We start from the raw sequence: 23,012 nt of genomic DNA, 5'->3' as shown, positions 1-23,012 counted from the left end.
TGAAGATGTTACTGAAGATGTGAATACCAGTAAATCGAGAGGGGGAGTCTGTAGATAGAGAGAGAAAAGCTCGAAGACTGATCAAGACTGAAGATGTGAAGATACAGCATGGTGTGACTCGATAGTCGACTCCATCAACATCTGAGGGGGAGTCTGTTGGTGCACTACATCTGCTGATTACGTCTTGTATCGAGTCATAAGTCTTAAAAGTTAGATCTGGGCACAATATACGAGAAATAGTGAGATTGTATAGGTTTATAGTGTTTGGACCGCTCATAGGTACATGGTGATAGTGGGCCGCTTATGTGTCAAGGATGTGGACCGCTCATGTGTCAACATGTGGACCGCTTTTATGACATGTATATGGACCGCTTATTGGTCCTGTCCAATAAGCGGTTCCAGTCGCCTATAAATACCATAGGAGCGATCTCATTTGTAACGGTTCCTGATTTTCGTACCGAAGTGCTGCCGGATCGAAAACAGGTTATACTCATCGTCAAATCAATAGAAAAGGAGTTTAAAGTGATATACAAGCTATTCCTACGTCATTTACTTGTTTTCCGCACCTGTACTTGACGAAAACACCTCTGAACGACTCGTTCGGGTCATTAAACGATCCTACAATCTCATCATTTAAAAGAAAAGAAGAATATCTTTCTCTCAACAACTCTTGAATATTAGAAAAAACCAAATTAACACCAACTTCGATGTCATTATAAATGTGATTAACAATCGTCATCCTGAGGTGCAAGCTCAGTTTCATGTCTTTAAAAGACACAATGATGCGTCATAAACCAAATAACCAACAACCCATAACTGATACAGTCCGAAAGCAAAACTTACTGCTGAGCAACCATTGTACAAAGCAACACAGTACCATAGAAAGCTACTCGATTAACAAACAATTGTCCAAAAACCATATATAAAAGTAATCAATATAAGTAATCACCTCATATCCAAAGCAATTGAGATAGATAAATGCTTAAAGTAAATAAGAAGTTGGATGATAAGCTGATAACTAATTAACTACCAACCACCATATCAGTTCTTATAAACAATTATCTCTGCAAGAACCCGGTTTCTATCTCTTCCAACAAAACATGCAGTGTCCAGAGTATAGACTCATGAGCATTTTTCCATTCGGCTTTCTGAAGTAACTTCAACTCACTTTCAAATGTTGCCATTGACAGATTGCATATAATATATATACAACCTGACTAACTTATTCGCGCTCTATCTGGATCGTAACATGGCTAATATTATACTCCCTTTTAATAAAATCCACCACCTTATCCAACACCATATCAGCATCAGCTTCACGCCGGATTCTCACATGGCAAGCTAACAACACCTTCCCGACAGTTATCGTCCAGATATGCAATTCATGAATAGCAACAACCTCGTCTATCTCACAAAGTCTCCGTTCGAGACTTGTTGCGTCTATCTCTCTTGGTGTGCTCTCCATTAAAACCTCCAAAATGTCGCGCAGCATGTTGATTGTCGTATACAACACTATGACGGAGAAGAGTAATGTGCATATCGGATCAATGACTTTCAAGTTGGGATTGTACCATATGACCGTCGTACCAATCATTACGCCAATACTCTGTATCGAATAGCCTAACACATGTAGATATGCACCTTGAACATTTATATTTCTCTTCTTCTTCTCTTTAGTTTCGTCTGTATGCGCGTATTCCATCCAATAAATGAACTTAAAATCGTCAATATTCATTCCCCTGTTCACACTGAAAGTGGCCAATATTGTGTAGGATCAGTATAATCTATCGTTAGCTGCTTTCAACTGAATATTAGCACTTGTTATTTTGTCTACCAAAGAATGTAGCAAAGTAATTGAGTACTCATTAATTTCACTCTCAATTAGAGCAACATCAAATTTGCAATTTTACTGTAGCATTAATATAGTGATCTTTGTGGAATGACGATCCAAAAAGATGTATCGGCAATGCAATTATATGTGGTAAAAACTCAAAAAGGGATGTTACATCTGCGTGCATGGGTCGGTCTTCACCCAAAACCATAACCATAACCGAGATGTCAGTTAATGGATAATTATTTTATATGTTAATGGATAACTCAAAAAGGGATGTTTCATCTATGTGCATGGACTTGAAATTTTTTATCATGGAATGAACTGTTATTACATTTTTTTATGTTAGTATATTACATAGTATTAAAAAATACACATAATCTATAATATTAATGCCGATTATTGCCGAACATTTAAACAAAACGATATGATATAATTCTACAAATTCAAACAAACGTTCAACCAAAACCATATTATATAACCCACAAATTCAAACAGACGTTCAACAAAAAAATATCAAATATTTAAAAATGGTGTAAACTCTATTACCTGACAAAGATTTTACTACATGTCGGTTTGGTTAGGTTATGGCGGGTATGGAAACAATGATAACCACAACCAACCTGTTACTTTTGGTTTTCAGAAAAAACAATTAACCGACCCGCCGTTTTTTGTTTATGTAGCAGTAACATAACTATTGGTGATGAATGGTTTTTGATGAGTGATTTCATTGGTTACTTATTATAAATTGTAAATAATATTTCATGCTTTTAGGTGAGTTTAGAATGGTACCTGTACTACGACCGGGAACACTTGTGATCTTGGTGAGATTTTCATTGGTTACTTATTAAAAATTGTAAATAATATTTCATGCTTTTAGGTGAGTTTAGAATGGTACCTGTACTACGACCGGGAACACTTGTGATCTTGGTGAGATTTGTTATCTTCAGTGAAAGCTCACACTTTGATAAATAGAGCAAAATAATGAATTGAAAAACTGCATAACGAAACTCTAACCTTGCACAACCCAAATATCCTTCTGTAAGTCTTCAGAGTCAACGAAACGATGCCCCGACTATGGCTGCAAAGGAGTTTGCAAGTGAACAGCTACTACCCTTCAGCGACACCAATCATTGACTCATAGCTAAAAAAATTCCAAAATCAGAAGGCCCACTTATTACAGCATTCAAACAATGTTACTCTTCATATTTGACTATTAGAAATTAAGTATAGTCCATTTCAAACTCAATCACAGTCAACTGTTTAGTTTCTTACCATTCAATATTTGCTAGTTAGTATAATTTAAAAAAAAAAGTGATTTCATATACCCAGTTACCCACTAATGTTTTTTTATCTTTATTCACATATGTTTTTTTATCTTTAGATACTCATCTTCAGCATCAAACTCAAACGAACAAATCACACAACTCTCTGTCAGGTCTACAATCTCTGTCGAAATAACAACCCAAAGTATACCCAAACGTGTAATCTGCTAATAAAAACATACAAGACCCAATCAAACTAAAAAGGATACATGCATACCTGGTTCAGGTCATCAGGTTCTCGTCAGAGTTAACCGGAATTCATGGAAATCCTCAAATTCCTGCCGCCGTAGACCAATACCAAACCCTAACCCCTCAAGGCTGACTTGATCTGGTATGTTCATGTTGCGCAACTACAATCACCTCGATCGAACAGTGGTCAGTGACCACCGAGTCCCTCAACTTGGTAGGGCATAAACACAAATCCAAGAAGGTAAAATACCCAACCACATATCAAAATAAACATATACTTTTTATAAATTCTCCATTACATACCAATACCCAATTGATGAAGACAGGCATCATTGACACATAACAACAAACACTTGGCATGCAAGACACAAATGCCTCACTAAACACGTTGATCTTCATTCTTTTTCAATCATAACTTTCACAAATTAGATTACAAAACTCATTCAAATCAAACACCCATACGAATTTAAACACAAAATCTTGGAAATTTATTTAACAAATCTGTAAAAATAACAACTGGGTAATTCAATAGGGATCTAGAATATTAATATTATTACAAAAAAAAGAAGGTAAAAGCATGGGGGCAGTTTATAATAAAATCTTGTAATTAAACTTTAAAAATGACAGAACTTGAATATCTCTGTTTCTTGAAATTTGGGGCCAAACTGATGAATATTGAGATTGCAAAAGTGGTGATCTTGGTATATATTGGAATTTTGAATTGCTACCAGAACTTCAAACCGCCTCCGGCGTTGGCGTATTCAAGTGATTGGACGGTAGAACCACAACAACCGTACACTGGGTTCTCACCGGAGTTAACCGGAATTCGTGTGCCGCTGCTGGAGTATGAGCCCACGTCTACGCCGACTTCACCATGATTTCAAACCGCCACTGGCAGTTGCCGTATCCAAGCGTGTCCGGCAGAGCCACAACTACCGTGTCTTTCTCTCTCTTTATCGTGGTCCAATTGCCAGAGACTCGCCGGCTGGGGTTCTCTCTAGCCACCTGTTTTGTTTGCCTAATAGACGCGTGTGGATGACCGCCCAAATCAATCAATAGGAGCAAACCACATCTGAAAACTACTGTTCATTTAACATAAAAGATACCTTGTTGGTCAATCTGAAAGAAAACCGATGTTAGTAAATACATAAACTGGTTGCTATATTTTGAAGCCAGGATTACATGATCATATACCTGGTGCAATATACCCATAAGAACCAGCAATGGAAGACATGCATTCTGAGGTTAAAACAAAATCATCAGAAAACCATAGAAAATCACAAACATTTCACAAATTAATGATGAAACAGAGGATTTCATTTCGAAGCAAAGAACCACATACCCATTGCATATTAGTGCGTATGATCTTATATAAAGCTTCAAAATCAACCAATCAAACAAACATATTCAGTTTCAAAATCAACCAAACAATCAAACAGAACACGATTTGAAACTATATAAATCGATAGTTTACCTCTGTGAAACCCAAGAGACATTAATCTGTTGCCTGTAAAATTCAGAGCACCACACTACCATTGACAACCGAAGCCGCCGGTGCAGCGGAGGTACCAACACCTACAGCGCCACCGCCGAAAACGACACTCAATCCATCCATGGTTCGAAGACATCTTCTCCCTTTGGTGGCAACCGGTACTAACCCTAGTTTTTCGACGAATCACCGCAGTCGTGATCTCCTCAACCGTGTTCTTAAACATCAGAACCCTAACGTTGATTCATCGGATCTCCCTCTATCTCGCAACCTCTCTCTCTCTCTCTCCTCTGGTTCTCTCTATCCTCTGAAAAGTAAGCATTGAGTGGGGAAGTGGGTTATGTGGTATCGTGTAAAGGGGGAGACGCGTGGTGCGATACGTAATACGTGGGCATCTTCATGGAGAACCGGCGGCCCAATGAATACGTGCCATGAAGTGTCTGGCACTGTTCATTCGGTTTCTCTATTATCATATTTAGATTGCGGAAACGGTTTATATAATTTACCAAAAAAACCGCTTGTCTCATTTCACATTTCTTTACCTATAACCACTTTCCCACATAATTTTACCCATATATATAGGACCCACATTCTTACCTTCACCAAAGGATAATTAACCGCCTCTTGATTTGTAAATAACAGTTTAAAGCGTGGAAATCAATTTGTAGACATGCATGTAAAAATTGGTTGTAACAAATTTACAAATACAAAAGCTACATGTAAAGAATTATATATATGTGTATGCATTATTCAAGTGCAAAAGTTTATATGCATTTTTTTATATTTTCAACCATCATCTATGTACTTAATAGTTATATGTGCGAACAAGCCGAGATTCTCTTACGCGTTCTCCAAAAAAATTAAAAAGGTGAATATAAATGGTGATCCAAAACCACGTACACAAGTCAATACATATCTTTTTTTCTCTTTCGATCAAAAACAACATCCTATAAACAAAAGTCATAATAATACAAAGTCAAACTTCACATTTTGACAAGTTATATCAGTCATACAAATACACCACCCCACCCCTTATATAACACTATCCTCAAACACCACTTAATTATTAAATATTCATCCACATAAGCTAGCAACATGGAAGGATTAATACCACTTTTTATGCATGTCATGAAGAGACACAAGCTTCAAAACAGCTTCCGATCCCTTTCCGCCGGCTCCTATCATCTTCTGGAAGGGTCCACGGTAGAGGGTTCATCACACCGCCGGACGCAATCTCAGTTTCAGCCACCAACGGCTGAGAATTTGCAGCCGTGGTCTGGTTTTGGTTTTGTGACGTCCCAATCAACGAGCTGGATCAATAAAGGTTCTATAGGTTCAACGCCAAATACAGTTCACGCTTCAAAGATTAAAAGTAACTGATCAAAGTGAATGCGCGAGTATTTTTGCTCGATTTTAGACAAGAAATTGATTCTTTGATTGTTTTGTAACTTGTATAACATGTAATTTGTGGTTTGATTCTAGAAGTAATAAACGGTTCTTGTGTCAAGATATGATCATTCTTCCTTGCCTTTCTACAAGTATTAAGAATCATGCATACTACTATATCTAGCATGTTTTTAGTTTTCTTTTTGGGATTAGTAATTAGTATGTAAAATCGTTAGTTTTACAAACTAAATTTTTTAAGGATAAATATACACCCCTAAATTTATTTAATGTAAAACAATATGCAGAAAAAAACTATTTTTCAAAATATAAAAGTACCATAACTTATAAATACTTACATTACTGTTCAATCATTCTTATCACATATTTCTAAGAAAAAATCACTTTTTTATGATGTATCATATATATATTTAGTTGTTTACATGATAGATCATATATTTTATTACGTAAACTAATAAAAGATCTTGAGATTTTTATACATGTTAGTAGCTTGATTTTTTCAAAACATATTATCATATATTTCTCAAACAAAACAAAACAAAACAAAACAAAACAAAAAAAAAAAAAAAAAACCCTCACTTTTTATGATATATCATATATTTAGTTATTTACATGATAGATCATTTTATTTCGTAAACTAATCAAAGATCGATCTTGAGATTTGTAAACATGTTAGTAGCGTGATTTTTTCAAAACATATTCTTTGTTTATACATATATGCTCGATCAGATTTATTTGTATGAAGCATTTTATTAAATTTGTATATGAACAGCTTAATAATTTAAGTAGAGAATGCTAAACATTTTATTAAATTTGTACATCAACAGCTTAATAATTTAAGTAGAGAATGCTAAACATATAAGTAAAGACCAAGAAAATTGAATTTTTATATGATAAGAACTTACTTATGAAATTTAAAGAAAAATGTGCATAAAAAGGTAATAAAATCACATTTTTTGTAAGAAAAACGTTACTCAGTGTGTTATGTCATTGTTTTGGTCCTTAACTTTGAGAAGTTACAAATTTTGATCATCTTTGTTCACTAACATGTGACACGGATGTTCCCTATAGAGCTTCTATATATAATATATCTATAACCAGTGGCGTAGCTTTAACGAAAACTCAGCGGAGGCCAGACTCTTAAAATCCAAATCGGTGGACCGGCCTCTTAGAAATCCAATATTACAAAAATATTTTTTTCAAAAATTTTCGATAAAACTTAACACTACGAGCGAAAAACCAGCAAGGCTGGGGCGCCCGGCCCCAAAGAAGCTCCACTAGTGTCTATAACCCTATCATTGATCCTAAGACTATGAGGTGTGGATGGAGCCCCCTTGGGCTTTATCATGCCAACTAGGATCCATGTCATCGCCATGTCAGCATGAGAGCTTTATCATGCCCCCTTTAATTTAGAGGGTGTGGATGGAGCCCCGTGTCATGATTAACTAATTATTTTTTTAAATATTTATTTTTTTAAATTAAATGGCAATTTTAATAACTACAAAATTAAAAATAAAAACATAATTTCATTAAAAAAAACTACAAAGTCATAAAAAAAACATAACATACTAGAAAAAAAAAGACAACATACTTAAAAAAATATACATATATTTGGCCCGAATTTGTGTCTTACGAGCCTCCAAAATGACTCGGTCCTCCTCTGGTAGATGTGACACATCCCTTGCGAGAAAGTCCATGTCTCTTTGGATTTGTTTCTCCATTCTCATTTATTGGTCTTTTTCTCTAATGGAGATTATTTGCTTGAGATCTGCCTGGAACTCGCTAATCTTTGACGGGTCATCTGATTTAGTAGACTTTCCACGTGCCTTGGCTTTACTTTTATCCCTACCAGTTGGACGAGGCAGCTCTTGTGGTTCTTGTGGTTCTTCAAACACGTCAGCATCCTCGTTTAGATTGATTACTGTATGAGCATCGGACCCAGATGGTTCAGTGATGGATGTCGATTTGGACCATTTGGATCTAGGGCGGGTTGGGTCGAACGGTGGCACAAGATGTCACTTTGGAGATTTGCGAAGAAGCTCCCATGTGGTTACCAACGTAAACATATGCCCATGGTGCATTCTATAGTCGTTGTGGGCTTCTATAACGACATCGACGTCGCTCACACCACTTCTCCTTCGAGTGTTATTGACGAGGTTATTGTATATGTTGTTGAAGTTGCTAACCTTCAGCCTCATAGCACCCCACTTTCCCGAAAAAGAGTCGGCGGTTCGATACACGCCACGACCCATTGCGGCGAAAAACTTCTCGCGTGTACGACCCCAAAATACCTTTATGTCTTGGTCGTCTCCTAAAAAAATATTATTTACAAACGCATAAAAAAATTATTTACAAAAGCATAAAAAATATTATTTACAAAAGCATAAAAAAATATTTACCAACAATCTCGTCCTCCGACACGTCAAGCCATGCTTTTGCCAACTCGAACTCTTCCTTAGGCGACCAAAATTCTACCTTCTTAGGGGTACGTTTTTCGGTCTCATCCTTCTTTTTATGGCTTCTTTTTTTTATAGAAGAGGATTCGACTTGGGTTTTGGGAACGTATTCGGTTTCGCTTGTGTCTTGGGCGGGTATGTTTGGTGGTGGCATGTTTGGCGGAAAAAAATGAGGGTTGAGAATAATATCCGAAATATGGGGGCATTTGTTGAGTGGTGGGATGAGGAGAAGTTGGTGGCATTGGATAATATCCAACCTCACCCGTACGCGGGTCTCGGCGATAGCGGTCCTCTTACTCGTCGTTGTTTTGCAAATTTTGCCAAAACGGATTGGTCGGGTCCCATGGGTTGTTTGGGTTGTTGGGAAGTTTCAAAAAATATGAAGAGAATTGTATAAAAAGTGAGGTAGAAAGTGAGAGGAATGATGTAAAAAGTGAGGTAGAAAGTGGGTATTTATAGTGTTAAATTATAAATAAAATAAAAAGTAAATTTTTTTTAATTATGACCGTTTTCAACGGTCAAAAAAATAAATGTTCCTTGGTCCAAGCGCGTTGAAGCTCGTTACCATCTTGGCGATGGTTCAATAGCGCCCCGGCATAGCACCGGGGGTGGGGCATGATAGCGCCCTGGGGCGCTATGGGTGGCCAGCTGAGTTGGGTGGCGCCCCCACACCCTCAGCATAAATGCTAGTCTAGTCACTGGTGTAATCGTTTGATCAAATTGAAAATCTCGAAACATGTCTAGGAGGTTGTGAAGAATAGGAAATTTGACCGAAATCAACTTTTACCAACCTATGATATCAAATAATAGTTTACATACACACAAAATAACGAAAGAGAAAAGAATTCCATAAAGTTTACATATGCACAAAATTAGGCCCGTAAACGAATCGAACGTTCATGAACTATTCGTGAACTTGTTCGGTGGGAAGTTCGTTTATGTTCGTTTATTTAATAAACGAACGAACACAAACACAAAATTTTGTTCGTTCAATTAAATGAACGAACATGAACACACCTTGTGTTCGTTCATTTATGTTCATGAACGTTCGTTTATGTTCGTGAACGTTCGTTTATGTTCGTTTAAATTTTAGTACATAAATAGTTATATTTATATAAATATTAGGTTTTATAACTACTTATATAAATATAACTAATTAGTAATTGAGTTTTCTAGTTATAAAAATGAAATTTTAAAATGTAACTGATCATTTACTTAATATTTATATAAAAAAGCTACTTAATTTAGTGTCTGTGAACCCTAATTTAGATGTGTTTTCGGATGATTTGTAATATATTAAACTTGTTCGTTTGTGTTCAATAATGTTAAATTGTGTTTGTTTATATTTGTTCAATTACATTCATTTGTGTTCGTTTATGTTTGTTCAATCATGTTAATTTATGTTTATTCAAATATGTTCAATTAAGGTTTTTTTTTTTTATGTTCGTTTAGGCTTTAAATGAACGAACATAAACGAACACGAACATGCCCGATTTCTTAATGAACGAACACGAACAAAAAATTGTGTTCGATTATATGTTCGTGTTCGTGTTCGGCTAAAGTTAAATGAACGAACACGAACATGCCTATGTTCGTGTTCGTTCGGTTCATTTACAGGCCTACACAAAATAACAAAAGAGAAAACAATTCCAAAAATAAAGTTTATGTAAACGTGTCGTGTTTGCCAATTGGAACACTAAAAAACGATGGTTGATGATTTGATGTCTACCTTGTCATCTTTCTAGAGACCCCTAAAAATGAAGTCGTGGTTCATAAGAAACGATTATAGTCTAGTTCATAAGATACCCTAAAACAAATTAACCGAACTGCGAATGAACAACAAAAATGCAATTCTAAATAGATGCAATTACCTTATCGACTAAAAAATGATTCTGAATAGGACTTGAAACGTGATGTTGCGAACTTGAACGAACTTGAATATTCTACAAACTTGGAACAATGGAATGTGATGTTGTTGTCTTACATGATGTTGATTGTTGACATATGCCGTTTGAAATTCAAGGTTATCTGGTAATGAAACTTGGAACAATGGAACGTGATTGTTATTATCAGAACTTGAATATACAACCTTTAAATGTTTCGGAGAGACGATGACATTGTCGAGGAAGTAGGTTAGCCGCATGGTCCTGAACCACACTTTGATTGGCTGAAAAAAGGATCATAACCGACTAATGGTAACTCCAAAGGACAAAACGCTTAGGGGGTGGGGTGCTTCACTTTCCATCACTTACCACACACAATCATGTTCCGCCACGTCATCGAACTTGGTTCCATCACTAGTGATGGATTTTACACTCTGTTTCTGAGACTCAATTAATAGGGGGAGGGGAGGGAAAAGAGATGAAAATATGAAAAACCATGTTCCCGAGTTTCATTTAACAGGGGGAGGAGAGGGAAAAGGAAAGAAAATATGACCAAATAAGACCATATATTCATCCTCCCAAATTGGAGAGATTAGGAGAGAAAATTTTCCTTCCCTTCCCCTGCCCTCACCTCCCCCTGTTAAATGACTCGGGAACATAGTGTTAGTGAGGTGCTCATCACTCACCACATGTGAAGGAGAAGGAAACAGGGAGTGAAGGAGAAGGAAGCAAAGAGTGTTTGGAAAGAAATCTTCAACCCGTTGTCCCCACCACGCGTGTTCGGGTTCAATGGCGGCGGTGTTCCACGGGGTTCCGCGCGTGGTTCTTCTACCACCACGTAGCGCCCCGTCTCCCCTTATGAGAAACGTTGAAACGAAAGGTCATCTCTTAGGCTATGCGGAGCTAACCCAAAGCCAGCTCACCCAAAAATCAACAATAGCGCCCCCACTCTCGTACCATGGGCGTCATAGGAGGCGTTATTGATGTCTCGCCAACACAATAGCGAGCATTCATGAGCTTGACATGTTGATTTTTGTGCCATATAACTGTTGAAGCAACGGTAAAATTTAAAAAATATATATATATGTATATTTCAAACATCTAATAATCTATCCTATATAAATACACACTCTCATATTTTATTCTAGCAAAAACTTATCCATCCTTTCAATTTTTTAACACTCTCAACCTTTTTATTTAAATGGCACGTCGTTAGACCGAGACCGAGGATATCGCGTAGTTGGGCGGATATGGTCATTTAGGATTCCCTGACGGTGGGCCTCAAACTTGGAGTATGATTAGGACCGCATTCTACGCACGTGTAGGTGAGAATATTCGTGGAAAATAACAAATTCTCGGAAGGTTTATGTATCTACGCCTAAAGTGTTTAAATTTTGAGAGGTGCTACGTCACTGTGTTGAACTGTGAGGAAGGTGTAGCCGATGATGTAGCGCTTGCCGGAGTACGTACCGAGTACAAAGAAAAATACGTAAGGTCGTTTGATCAAGTTGGGGCTTGGAGGGTTTTTTCGAACCCGGAATGGAGGGTTTTCGCAACACAACCTTAGATCGTTTGTTATATTTATATGTTTGATGTTTTATTTTTATGTGTTATGTGTTATTTTTTTCTAAGTTCTTTAAATGTTATGTTTTTATTTCTAAGTTATTTAAGTTATTTAAATGTTATGATTTTTATTTCTAATTTATTTAGATGTTTGGTTTTTATCTATTTATTTAAATATAAAAAAATAATTAAATGTTAAAAATATTTAAAAAAATTAAATACATAATTATTGAAGGGCCTCAATTCCATACTGTGAGCTTTATTCTAAAAAGGCAATTATCCAAGTGGAAAACTCTCAATATAATGCTATTAACAAAGGAATAATAGGATTAGTTGATATGGAAACTTGGACGGGGGGTAATTATCCAAGTGGAAAACTCTAAATATAATGCTATTAAGAAAGGTAGCGATCACATTAACGAATGTGATTATATAATAGTTCGATAGAGAGGAAAACATTTTTATGTTCGAATGTAAAACTAGTAAAACTAGTGATTGTTGTTAAACAATTTAATAAAGCTTTAGTAAATGAAATCAGGGATATGAAATAAATAGAGGCATTACTTACATAGGGCGTGATGTGAAAACTATGAAAAGGTCATGTGTGTCATGTACCAATCGCTTACTCTGGCCAAGTAAGTAGTGGCATATGATACCATAAACTTCTTGTAGTGGACGCATTTATGTCCGATGTAGTAAGGGCGGGGTGAATGGGACGAATTAAAAAGGTACCCAAATGAATCAAACAAGTAAGATGTTTGATAGTAAACGTAAACGCAAGTCGGAGGACGGAAGCATATTACGTTAGGATAACGAGCCCGAGAGAAGGGACAAGAATCAAGGTAAATGAAAATACAAACCGACTAATGGGAATGCTAAGGCATAGGGATAAAAGTTTGACTGTCACAAGTGATGAAATTCACACGGACAATCAAACAAATTAAATAAAGAATAAAGGACACGACTGAATAAAAGCGATAGATTTCGCTAAGACGACCAAAATAAGTTAAAACGAAGTCTAAAATCATATCAGAATGATTACTTTGAAAATGACTTCGGTAAGGATACCCGATAGATGGGTATGATTTTAAGAAGATGCGTAACCCAATAGACGAGAACGCGGAAAGTCAAAAGACTCGGATTATGGGTCATGACTAAAAGATGATAAGATTTTGAAAACAGAAATTTTTGATAATTACGTTCAACTATTTTAAAGTGAACGGGTCGAACAAAGAACGAAATTTGACGTTCATAAGTGATGAAGTTTCACACAAACGGGTCAAACGAGATTAATAAAGAATAACGCTCGAAAACGAAAGGAAGCGCAAGCTGAATAATGAAAGCGCGAAACATTAATGAACCTATGTGATAGGTCGTAAAACAGTATAGAAAGGAAAACGCAAACCAGTGAAACTGGAGTGTTAAAAACATCAAGATAAAGAACCCGGGTAACGGTTCGAAAGGAAATAGAGGTATAAACTGAATAATGATAAGAGTGGGACAAACCAATGTGTAAATGACGGAAGAAGTCATAGAGTCGGAAGAATAATTCGAAAGAAAACAAATGTAGCCTTAGACTACGGTCAAGGTCAAATGAAATACAAAAGCGAAAATAAATGATTCTAAACATAAAAAGGGTACCTTGACACATAAATATAAATATATATATATATATATATATATATATATATATATATATATATATATATATACAGTTAAGTAAAGACACGAATAAAAGATGATCTACGGGATCATCATAACCTACGGGATTATAAATAGTGTTAAAGTCTACAGGGCCAAAAAGACCTTCGGGTCACAAATAGAAAGAAACGAATTGTAGGGGTCTCACCTTAAAGGGGTAAAAGGTGAAAATCTAAATAAATAGCCTACGAGGCTAAGTGAAAGAACCTACGGGACATATGGGTCAAGCTTGGGAATTTGTTACAATTCCCCGCATTAAATAACAACTAAAAGGAATAGATCCTCGGAAGTAACGTTCCTAGAAATGAGGGAATATGTAAGACAAAGAGGAAACGAAAATTAAAATTTAATTTTAGTCAAAAGCAACGTTTTAACAAAACATATGTGGTATGAGGTGAATTAGAATATCTTAAACACATATGAGGCCAGAGACGGCAAAATAGTATACCCGGGTGACGAGGTATGAAGTGACGGAGACTAATTAGTCTAGTCGGTAAAACTATTCGAAATCAAGATAGTGTCATGACAAATACCAAGCGCTTGTTAATATAAGACAAGCACGGGATAAAACATGTTAACAAGACTAATGCGAATGAGTGGTCAAGTGACAATTCAGTCGATAAAGATAAAGGATATAAGCTAAAACATGTTAACAAGACTAATGCGAATGTGTTTTACTTGATAACTAACCAAACACGAGGGGCCAAAGATGGATAAAATGAAAGCTTAATTCTAAACCAAAAAAAAACCCACACACACAGGGGTGTGCGTAGGATCGACCAGAAGAAAGCTCCATGGGAGCCCAACCCTAGTTCTTGCTAAATCTCTCAAATTGAAGGTCCAAATCAGTTCCAAATCAAATCCGAGCACGAATTAGTGATCTCCACTGAAAAAGGAGTCACAAAGTATGTAAATTTCATGAGAAATCTCTAGTTGAATTTCTGAGTAAACCTAGAGAATTCAAAAATTGTTGATGCATGCTTGTTATATGAATGAAATAGGAACATTGTAGTGTTTAGGAGTAAACCCTAGACACTACAAAAAAAAATGCCATCTAGTGGCATGCAAAAAGTGCCACATAAAAACAAGAAAGTGCCACTAAAGAATCTTGTAAGAATGGGCGGCACACAAAAAAAGTGCCACAAGAAGCGCTAACGCTAAAGCCTTTTAGTGTCACTTTTTCAATGTGCCGCACAAAGATTTTAGGCTTTTAGTGGCACTTTTTTATCTGCCGGTACAAACTTTTGAGCTTTTAGTGGCACTTATTTTTTGCCACAAAAATCACATCAAATTAAATGCCATTGACGTTTATCATATTAATTTTAATTAATTACAATTATCATTTATTTAGATTAAAAAATATAAAAAAAAAAATTGTAAAATTTAGAAATCATAAAATAATCACTTCATTAGAAGTTCAATCAATCTTACAAAGATTCCAAATGGCTAATAAGTGTCGATCTAAGTCTAATGATCAAACATATAACCCAAATAAACTAACAAGTGTATGAATAAAAACACAAAACTTCATTGTGTTCATGAATCTCTTTCACAATCTTCATGCGAGTTAAATATTGTGACTGAGGTTGTATCCACAGGCGCTCCGACATCGAAACTGTGATCAACCCACAAACTAGAGACTAATATCTTCCCATCTTGTCTGGCAGCAACGCATAGGGGATCATCCTGCAAAAAGAAAACACAAATATATATTATAACTAAAGTATCAGTTATTTAAAACTCAAATCACATTCCCATCATTTACAAACAACATAGTTTAATGCGCCTGGTTTACCTTCTTTGAAGAGCTTGAGCTTTCGAGATTTTAACAACAATCAAAGATTCAATCCCACTGTCAGGAGAGTAATTGCACACCTCTACCAATCCAGGATCAATAACATACTTGACTCCTGGTATTGTTACTGATATTTCAGCAATGTTTGTTGCCAGTGTTACCTACCAATAACAACACCCAAAAATCAACTCCATGATCAGACGACCAAGTACAAATATGTTTGATCGTACAAAACATCGCAAGTGTTTACCTTTCTGAACCCATCTGGAGCAGGTGTGAAAACTTTCATTTGCTTCTCCGATGGAAGAGAAGAGAACAGTGGATAAATTAAGAGTTTCTGATTGGCTTCAAGTAATTTCTTGAGATTTTCATGCACAAGACCCTCAATGGATTCAATCTCTTCTTGACCAGATAAAAAAACAAGTATATCACCAGGCCCTTCCTCCATATGTATCTAAAAATACGGAAAAATGGTCAAGAACTAGAATTTGTGAGCTATTCAAGATCGGCTCGCAAAAAGCTCAAACCAAGCTGAGCTTGCGCTTGAGCCTAAATTGGAAAAAAAATGAAAGAAGTCGAGCAAAAACCAGAAATTTGGTAACTAAAGCTGCATCCAAACAGTCTGACTCAGTGAAACCATAATATCTATAAGCTTTTTTCACCTGTAGAGACGGCATGTCGTCTCTACAACATATTGTCTCTACAGTCCCGTCCCTATAGGTCACCCAAGTCGTTTCTATAAGTGTCGTTGCTATATTGTTTGTACATCCCTGAACAACCTCCACAAACGAAAGTTCAAGGGTGACCTGTGCATGATGAAAGAATACAGTAAGACATCAGATGACAAATCAAATGCATAAATGACACTGAAAAATAAATACTAAAAAAATCGAGACCTTAGCATCCTTGCCGGTAAATTGCCTAGCAAATGGCCCAAAACCGAAAATCTGATCAAGCCAACATACGCAAAAGACGAGTTATAATCAAAGAATAAGAGTATAGTTGAAGACAACGTTAGATAAAAAATATCGAGTTTTAGCATAATAGCACGTTTGGTTGTACAGTGTTGGTATTTTCTTTTGTAAAGCAGGTTAAACTTTATGCCCTTTTGCTCATAACGCATTTGGGTTAAAAAAAGAATGACTAAATGATGTCTGTTGCATACATTAATTAAACGTACACATAGTTATTAATGGCGAATAGCAACAAATAGCGATAAGGTAACATGCTACATAGCGAGTAGCGATAAATAGCGGCGCTATTTTATATATAGCTATACACTAAAAAAATTAATTTTAAGTGTATATTACATCAAAATACCCTGGTATATATATGCCATTTTACATGTATATTTAACAAAAACCTAAAATCCAGCTATTTTATAGCTATATTTAATCGCAATTTATATTTAAAATAAAGACAGAAATCCCGCTATATATGGCTAGACCTTCGACCTATACATTATGCTATTCGCTATAGGGACCTTAGCAACCGCTATTGACAACTATGAATGTATGGAAAATAACTAACAGGCAATGAGTAGCTCATTTACGTAAAGCATCAAGAACTCACATCATTGAGGTCCTGAAATGGATTGCGCCATTGACCGAGACCAGCTGCACTAGCACTTGCTTCAAAAGTGTCATGACCAAGCTATATAGCCGTCAATAAAATGAAAAAAGATATTCAGTAGGACGTACATGCTCAAATGAATAATGTAAGCACAATAATAAACTGATATAGTAAGACTACAAGATCTATAAGGTCAATAATAAAAAGATAGTATTTGAACCTGATCATGATTGAGCTCATTTTTCTTTATCTTTCAGAACCTGCAACAATACAAGCTACTTTTGAGATTTGTTCACTGTATGAGCTCATACAAGGTCTTGTTAGTTTCAAAGATCATAAACATATTTTATTATCGTTGTCATGAACTAAAGAAAAATGAATTTCCTAAAATAATAATACTCATTTCTCACATATTTAAACAACAAAAAATTACTAAATTTTGGAGAGAAATTTTTATTGAAGCAGCTCTACTACATAAAAAACTAGAAAAACATATAATGAGTTAAATAACACCTTAGTACCCACAAATGCCTTTGAAACTTCCTGAAACCTTTTACTGCTTCTGGATCGTCTTTATTTGCATCTGGATGCCACTTCTTGGCTAGCTAATAGCTCCATATAAAATAAAAGAAATCAATAATTTATTAGAAATATAGCAGAAATCAAAGATTTGCAGGATACAAAAAACAAATTTTTGATGTGGTTGTGTTCTTACTAACTCCAAACAAATTTCGGATATTACCACATCGTCAATGATCCTTGTTGAACCCCTAACCCTAAGCCGCTGTTAGCCTGGTGCTTGCACCACCACCATTGTTCCTTGATTCTCGATCTGTAGGAAAGCAATCACATTCTCGGGTTTAATCTCATACATACACACAATCGAATTAGAGTGGATTACTTACCAGCCACAAATCTGAAATATTAATACTGATTTAGCAAACATACACAAATCAGGAAGTGGAAGACTCCCTTAATATTAACACTGGTGTAGGTTAAGAAGAAAAAGAGGAGGTGGTTGGGATGCGGTAGGAAGCGGTGGTGAAGGGTTGTGGGGGGAAATGGGCAAGTGAAAGAGGGAAACCCTTGAAGAGAGGAAATGGCGCTCATAAATTTGGGAAAATGGGGAAACCTGTAGAAACGAAAGGTAAATTACTTTTGATATATAAGACCATGTGTAGTCATAAAGCCCTCAAAGGGGCGTTATGCGCCATGTGGCATGCCACGTCAGCAAAGGGGCTTTATGGGGCTTTATGCAATTTGGGGCCGTAGTCATAAAGCCCCTGTGTAATCATTACTCTTTTTTCATTTTTAATTTTTTAATTCATTTTGTAAGTTTTTTAAAAATAAAATTCATTTCATTAAATAAAAAAAAGTACAATAAAATAAAAAAAAAACATGAAACTAGAAAAAAAACATTAAACTAGCATAAAAAAAAAATACACAATCAAAGATTATATTTTTTTTCAATCCGCTCCTTTTGAGCCAACGCCATTTTCAAAGCTTTTCCCGTTAAGTGGTCATGCGGTTTGGAGTAGAAGTCAAAGTCGTTAGCCCATTGTCGATCCCGCATAATCTCCGTAACTTTTTCGTTCTCCTCCAAACGTTTGTTACCGAGTTCGTGTATGTCTTGAAGCCGCTTGTTTATCTCCGAAAATGCGTGACTCATATCCGTTCCCATAGACATCGACGAGGACTCGGGTTTTTTCGGCCGGCTTTTTCTTCCGGGCGGTCTTGGTAGCTCCTCCACCGGCTCGTCATCCGGAATATCCTCGTCCAAGCCGATGTTTCGAGCGTCGGAGGTTGGCGTTTCGGGTTCACCGGACTCGTTTGTTTTGGACCTCTTTGATGGCCGTGTATTTCCCGAACGACCACTAGGAGTAGTTACGACGGCCCATTTGGGGCTATGGCGAAGGATTTGCCAACACTTCATGTACGGGAAATGGCCATTAGCCTCCGTATACTCGACCAATGCCTCTTGCGTAATGTCTTCATCGCTACTTCCACTTTTCCATCCGGAATACAAGCGTTGGTACACGGTTTGAAAGTTTGTGCACCTCTTGTTTATATCGGTCCACTTCCCCGATATAGAGTCCGGTAGGCGGTATTCTCCCCTACCCATGAGCTCGAAAAATATTTCTCGTACTCGGTTCCAAAATACGGTTTTACTTTGATTGTTTGCTACACACAAAACAATATTAAATGTTAGCTCAAAATATAAAAAATATAATCTGGAAATAATAAAAAACAGAAAAAAAAATAAAAAACAGAAAGTAAATAAAAACAGAAAATAAAATCTGGAAATAATAAAAAACAGAAAAAAAAATAAAAAACAGAAAGTAAATAAAAACAGAAAATAAAACTGGAAATAATAAAAAACAGAAAAAAAAACATAAAATAATGAACATAAAATAATAAAACAGAAAATAAAAAAAAAACTGACAATAAAAAAACAGAAAAAAAATTTAAAAACAGAAAATAAATAACCGAAAATAAAAAACAGAAAAAAAATATAAAAAACAGAAAAAAAATATAAAAACAGAAAAAAAAATATAAAAACAGAAAAAAAAAATAAAAATACCTATGACCGGGTCCTCCGAAACATCGATGAAAGCGCGGGTTAACGCATACTCCTCTTCGGGCTCCCACGTTTGCACATTTTTTTTCGTTCGGGTGTTGGTTTCAACTTTCTTTTTATGTGCCCGTTTTGCTTTTCCTTTTCCTTTTTGCGTCTCCGGTTGCGTATCCGGTACCTCGGGTTGCGTCTCCGGAACAACATCGGGTTCGCGTAGTGGGGAGCCGAACGCTTGAGCCGACCCAAACGCTTGAGACGACCCCATCCCATCCATGTTTTGACTTGGGTTCCACCCGTAGAGATTAGGGTCCCATGATAGCGGTTGGTTCAAAAGATTCATGAACCCGGGACTTTGTTGATTGTAGTCGAGAAAACCGGAGCCGAAAGGATTGGGTCTAGTGGGAACCGGTGCCACGGGACGAGTAGGATTGCCACTAGATCGCGGAGGAATGAAGCCCCGGTTGAATGGATTCATTGTATAAAATATGAAGAATTGTAAAAAAAATTTGGGAGAGATGAGAGTTTGAAGGTGTGTGGTAAAAAATTTGGGAGAGATGAGATTGATTTAAAGGAAAGTTGAAAATAAAATGAATTTTTTTTTTTTTTTTTTAAGGAAAATGACCGTTACAAACGGTCAAAAAAATTCAAATATTTTGTCTTCACGCCGCTATGTTTATCGCGCCGGTAAAAAAATTTGGAACATAGCGCCCAGGGGGGCGGTGTTCCAGGCGCTTTAATGGCGCTATGTTGGGCTAAAGCGCCCCATTACAGGTGACCTAAGAGCATTCACATCCAAAGAACCAAATTTTGTGTGCGGTGTTTTTAAAATATAAAAAGTATAAAAAGTGGTTGTGAGTGGAGGAGAGAGAAAATGTTACTGTTCATCTGTATATTTGGGGGACACTGTTCACCCCCTATAATTTTTTAATATATTTTGAAAGTGGTTGTGAGTGGAGGAGAGAGAAAACGTAATGATAAAGGTATAAAAAATATTATTTAATTGAAAGGAAAAGAGAAAATGTAGTGTTTTTTAGTGTAATTTAGGGTGAAAATATAGTGGAATGGATGTGAATGCTCTAAAAACCACATGTCGTTAGTTAACATTAAAAAATGTTTTTGACATATTGAGGCAACATTTCCTCTCTGTAAGTTAAATTTTAATTTTTTTCTTTAATTTAAAAGAAACACTAACATGTATACTAGGGGAGGCAATTCTTGACACGACCCGTTAACCCGACACAAAAAAACAGGTTTTGGTCGACTAACATGACCCTTTTAAAAAATCGGGTCGGGTTCGGGTTGAGCCGTTAACACGTTTAACTATTTAGATAAAAAAAATCTTTTATATTTTTGTTTTTGTTTTTTCGGCTTTTATTTTACATGGTTAGTTATAATAATATTAATTTTGACACATTATATTATTTATTTTTTCACATACATACACACACGTATATTATTTATTTGGTGAAAGAGAAGAAGAAATTATTAGGGGAATTTTTAGGTTTCAAAGAGGGAAATAATGAAAATTTTAAACGAGTTGTTTAAATTTTTTTGTGGCACAGGCAAAGTGCCATTAAAATATATAGAAAATTTTGGTGGCATATGCAAAATACCACTAAAAGCCTTAATTAGTGACATAAAGTTAAATGCCACTAAATGTAAGTGTTAAATACCTAAAGTGCCATTAAAAACAAAAATTAGTGGCACAAAACCTAAATGCCATTAAAAATGTGTGCCAGTAGATGGCCTTTTTTTTTTGTAGTGAGTATATGTTGAAATCGTGCCTAATTCTAGTAAAATCCATGAACACCATTGAAGGTGATTGTTGTTAGGGTTTTTGATTGCTAAACATAGTGTTATAATGTCATAAACATGTTTTAGTTAAAAGCTGAATTCAAACAGCTTCTGATCAGAATTTACAGCCGACTTGTATTAGCTGTAACATGGATAAAAATGACAAAAACATGTGTTTCTTGAGTCCGAATGTAATTCCAGGAAATATCTTTAAAACACCACTGGAATCGCATTTTTTCGACGAAAATTGAGCGTTTTATTTTTTTTTTACGTATCAAAGGTTCAAGCTGCGTTTTCTGGCAGAATTTGCAGCCCATTACGGTCATAACTCAATTTAGGAATTGAGTTATGATCTCAAATTCTTACTGTAGAAAGTTTTAAGTGATCAAAAGAATTGCCAATTGGAATTTCGTCAATCGGATAAATGAGGAATTTTAAATGAATTTTTCCGTAAGCTGCAGTCAGAAGTGACGAATCTGATTGCAGCTTAGTAAATGAATTTTTACGAGTTTTTGGTAAAGTGTTAGATCTTCAAATTTTAACACAAGGTCTAACCCTCCGAGGGGTACGCCACATAAAAAAATCATAATTTTTGAAGACTTGTAAACAGGTTAAACAGGTCACCAAAAACAGCCTATTTTCAGTGATATAAACTTGCTTAATTGATGTTAACCTTGGTAAAAATAACTAGTTATGAGCTAGTTTGTAAATGTGTAAAAATATGCCCATTGGGTGTTTGTTAAAATGCCTAAATGAAAAGCTAAATGTTGAAATTTAGAGTAAAAAATGCGTATTTGAATGATATGGCAATTATGCGTAATATGAAGTGATAAGGGTTCTAAACATCATGTTGATTTAGACTCAACTGTGTAACCCATGTGATTGAAAGTAGTTAACTTTTGATAAGTTAATCTAACTGATGATGAAGTCGAATGGTAGTTTCGACATAGAGAATAAGTAAGGTGGAATGGTCGTGATTGTTAATGACTAGTCTAACCACCTTGTAAATGTTGACAATAGTTTGACGCTTAACGAGCTAGGTGGAGGCTTGGGAAAGAAGCGGTTAAACAAATCATGAAGGAAAAAGGAAAGCATAGCTGGGATGCGAGGTAAGTAAAGCTTACGCCCTTTTGCATTATTTACAATTTACTTAATTGCAAGTATTGTATATAAGTTCTATTAAGTGATTGGAATATGATGTTCCGACACGATTTAACGCGTCGGAACAAAGGAAAATGGTAAGAAATCATGAACTATGGTAAAGAGGTAAAATGGTAAATTAGTCATGTAATGACGAACAAATAAGAAACGGTTTTTAAGTAAAAGAGTTTAAGGAGAAAACCGGGATAGGTTTAAAGGGGTGAAATGGTAAGTAAATACCATTTCATACGGACGAATGGTCAATTAGACTAAATGGGTCAAATGGTGTTGTTAA

General features: G+C 35.8%; 4 protein-coding genes across 15 annotated transcripts; all 4 read right to left on the bottom strand.

Annotated features, from left to right (window-relative positions):
* Positions 1-921: 921 nt before the first annotated feature.
* Positions 922-5,427, bottom strand: LOC110884873 (metal tolerance protein 1). Of its 4 annotated transcripts, XM_035979002.1 has the most exons (7): positions 4,820-5,315; positions 4,688-4,722; positions 4,540-4,584; positions 4,452-4,464; positions 3,374-4,363; positions 2,730-2,975; positions 922-1,748 (listed from the first exon to the last, which is right to left on the bottom strand). In XM_035979002.1, exon 7 carries the CDS (start codon positions 1,733-1,735, stop codon positions 1,223-1,225), a length of 513 nt encoding a protein of 170 aa, XP_035834895.1. In that variant the 5' UTR covers positions 1,736-1,748; positions 2,730-2,975; positions 3,374-4,363; positions 4,452-4,464; positions 4,540-4,584; positions 4,688-4,722; positions 4,820-5,315; the 3' UTR covers positions 922-1,222. The 4 variants fall into 4 exon arrangements, with proteins under 4 accessions (XP_035834895.1, XP_035834896.1, XP_035834893.1 ...); XM_035979003.1 differs by lacking the exon at positions 4,688-4,722 and having other exon boundaries at positions 4,820-5,427; XM_035979000.1 differs by having other exon boundaries at positions 3,374-4,464; positions 4,820-5,294.
* Positions 5,428-5,960: 533 nt separating this feature from the next.
* LOC110881495 (glutathione S-transferase T2-like) lies at positions 5,961-8,848 on the bottom strand. Its single transcript, XM_022129729.1, has 3 exons — positions 8,638-8,848; positions 8,258-8,549; positions 5,961-6,144 (listed from the first exon to the last, which is right to left on the bottom strand). The coding sequence occupies exons 1-3, from the start codon at positions 8,846-8,848 to the stop codon at positions 5,961-5,963; spliced, it is 687 nt and encodes a 228-aa protein (XP_021985421.1).
* A 6,381-nt stretch (positions 8,849-15,229) lies between these two features.
* Positions 15,230-18,336, bottom strand: LOC110884875 (pre-mRNA-splicing factor ATP-dependent RNA helicase DEAH10). 9 transcript variants are annotated; one of them, XM_022132580.2, is made up of 10 exons: positions 18,114-18,336; positions 17,924-18,040; positions 17,722-17,820; positions 17,429-17,468; positions 17,209-17,289; positions 16,533-16,583; positions 16,224-16,442; positions 15,887-16,090; positions 15,637-15,797; positions 15,230-15,527 (listed from the first exon to the last, which is right to left on the bottom strand). In XM_022132580.2, the coding sequence occupies exons 7-10, from the start codon at positions 16,311-16,313 to the stop codon at positions 15,482-15,484; spliced, it is 501 nt and encodes a 166-aa protein (XP_021988272.1). In that variant the 5' UTR covers positions 16,314-16,442; positions 16,533-16,583; positions 17,209-17,289; positions 17,429-17,468; positions 17,722-17,820; positions 17,924-18,040; positions 18,114-18,336; the 3' UTR covers positions 15,230-15,481. The 9 variants fall into 9 exon arrangements, with proteins under 9 accessions (XP_021988272.1, XP_035834892.1, XP_021988273.1 ...); XM_035978999.1 differs by having other exon boundaries at positions 17,730-17,820; XM_022132581.2 differs by having other exon boundaries at positions 17,722-17,813.
* Positions 18,337-18,655: 319 nt separating this feature from the next.
* LOC110881497 (glutathione S-transferase T3-like) lies at positions 18,656-20,515 on the bottom strand. Its single transcript, XM_022129730.2, has 2 exons — positions 19,790-20,515; positions 18,656-19,389 (listed from the first exon to the last, which is right to left on the bottom strand). The coding sequence occupies exons 1-2, from the start codon at positions 20,256-20,258 to the stop codon at positions 18,656-18,658; spliced, it is 1,203 nt and encodes a 400-aa protein (XP_021985422.1). The 5' UTR covers positions 20,259-20,515.
* Positions 20,516-23,012: the final 2,497 nt, after the last annotated feature.

The sequence above is a fragment of the Helianthus annuus genome, chromosome 10 (assembly GCF_002127325.2).
Source record: "Helianthus annuus cultivar XRQ/B chromosome 10, HanXRQr2.0-SUNRISE, whole genome shotgun sequence".
Classification (NCBI taxonomy): Eukaryota; Viridiplantae; Streptophyta; class Magnoliopsida; order Asterales; family Asteraceae; genus Helianthus; species Helianthus annuus.
Note: the sequence above shows the minus strand (reverse complement) of the source record. Positions and strands in the feature narration are given on the sequence as shown.

Coding starts and splice junctions, on each gene's coding strand:
- LOC110881497 (XM_022129730.2), bottom strand. CDS start 20,258: ATGAATCCATTCAACCGGGGCTTCATTCCTCCGCGATCTAGTGGCAAT. Junction 19,390..19,789: donor TTCGGAGGACCCGGTCATAG/GTATTTTTATTT, acceptor TTTTGTGTGTAG/CAAACAATCAAAGTAAAACC.
- LOC110884875 (XM_022132580.2), bottom strand. CDS start 16,313: ATGCCGTCTCTACAGGTGAAAAAAGCTTATAGATATTATGGTTTCACT. Junction 16,091..16,223: donor CTTTAGTTACCAAATTTCTG/GTTTTTGCTCGA, acceptor CCGTATTTTTAG/ATACATATGGAGGAAGGGCC. Junction 15,798..15,886: donor CTCCAGATGGGTTCAGAAAG/GTAAACACTTGC, acceptor TGTTATTGGTAG/GTAACACTGGCAACAAACAT.
- LOC110881495 (XM_022129729.1), bottom strand. CDS start 8,848: ATGCCACCACCAAACATACCCGCCCAAGACACAAGCGAAACCGAATAC. Junction 8,550..8,637: donor GTCGGAGGACGAGATTGTTG/GTAAATATTTTT, acceptor ATATTTTTTTAG/GAGACGACCAAGACATAAAG. Junction 6,145..8,257: donor CTTCTTCGCAAATCTCCAAA/GTGACATCTTGT, acceptor TTATTGATCCAG/CTCGTTGATTGGGACGTCAC.
- LOC110884873 (XM_035979003.1), bottom strand. CDS start 1,735: ATGAATATTGACGATTTTAAGTTCATTTATTGGATGGAATACGCGCAT.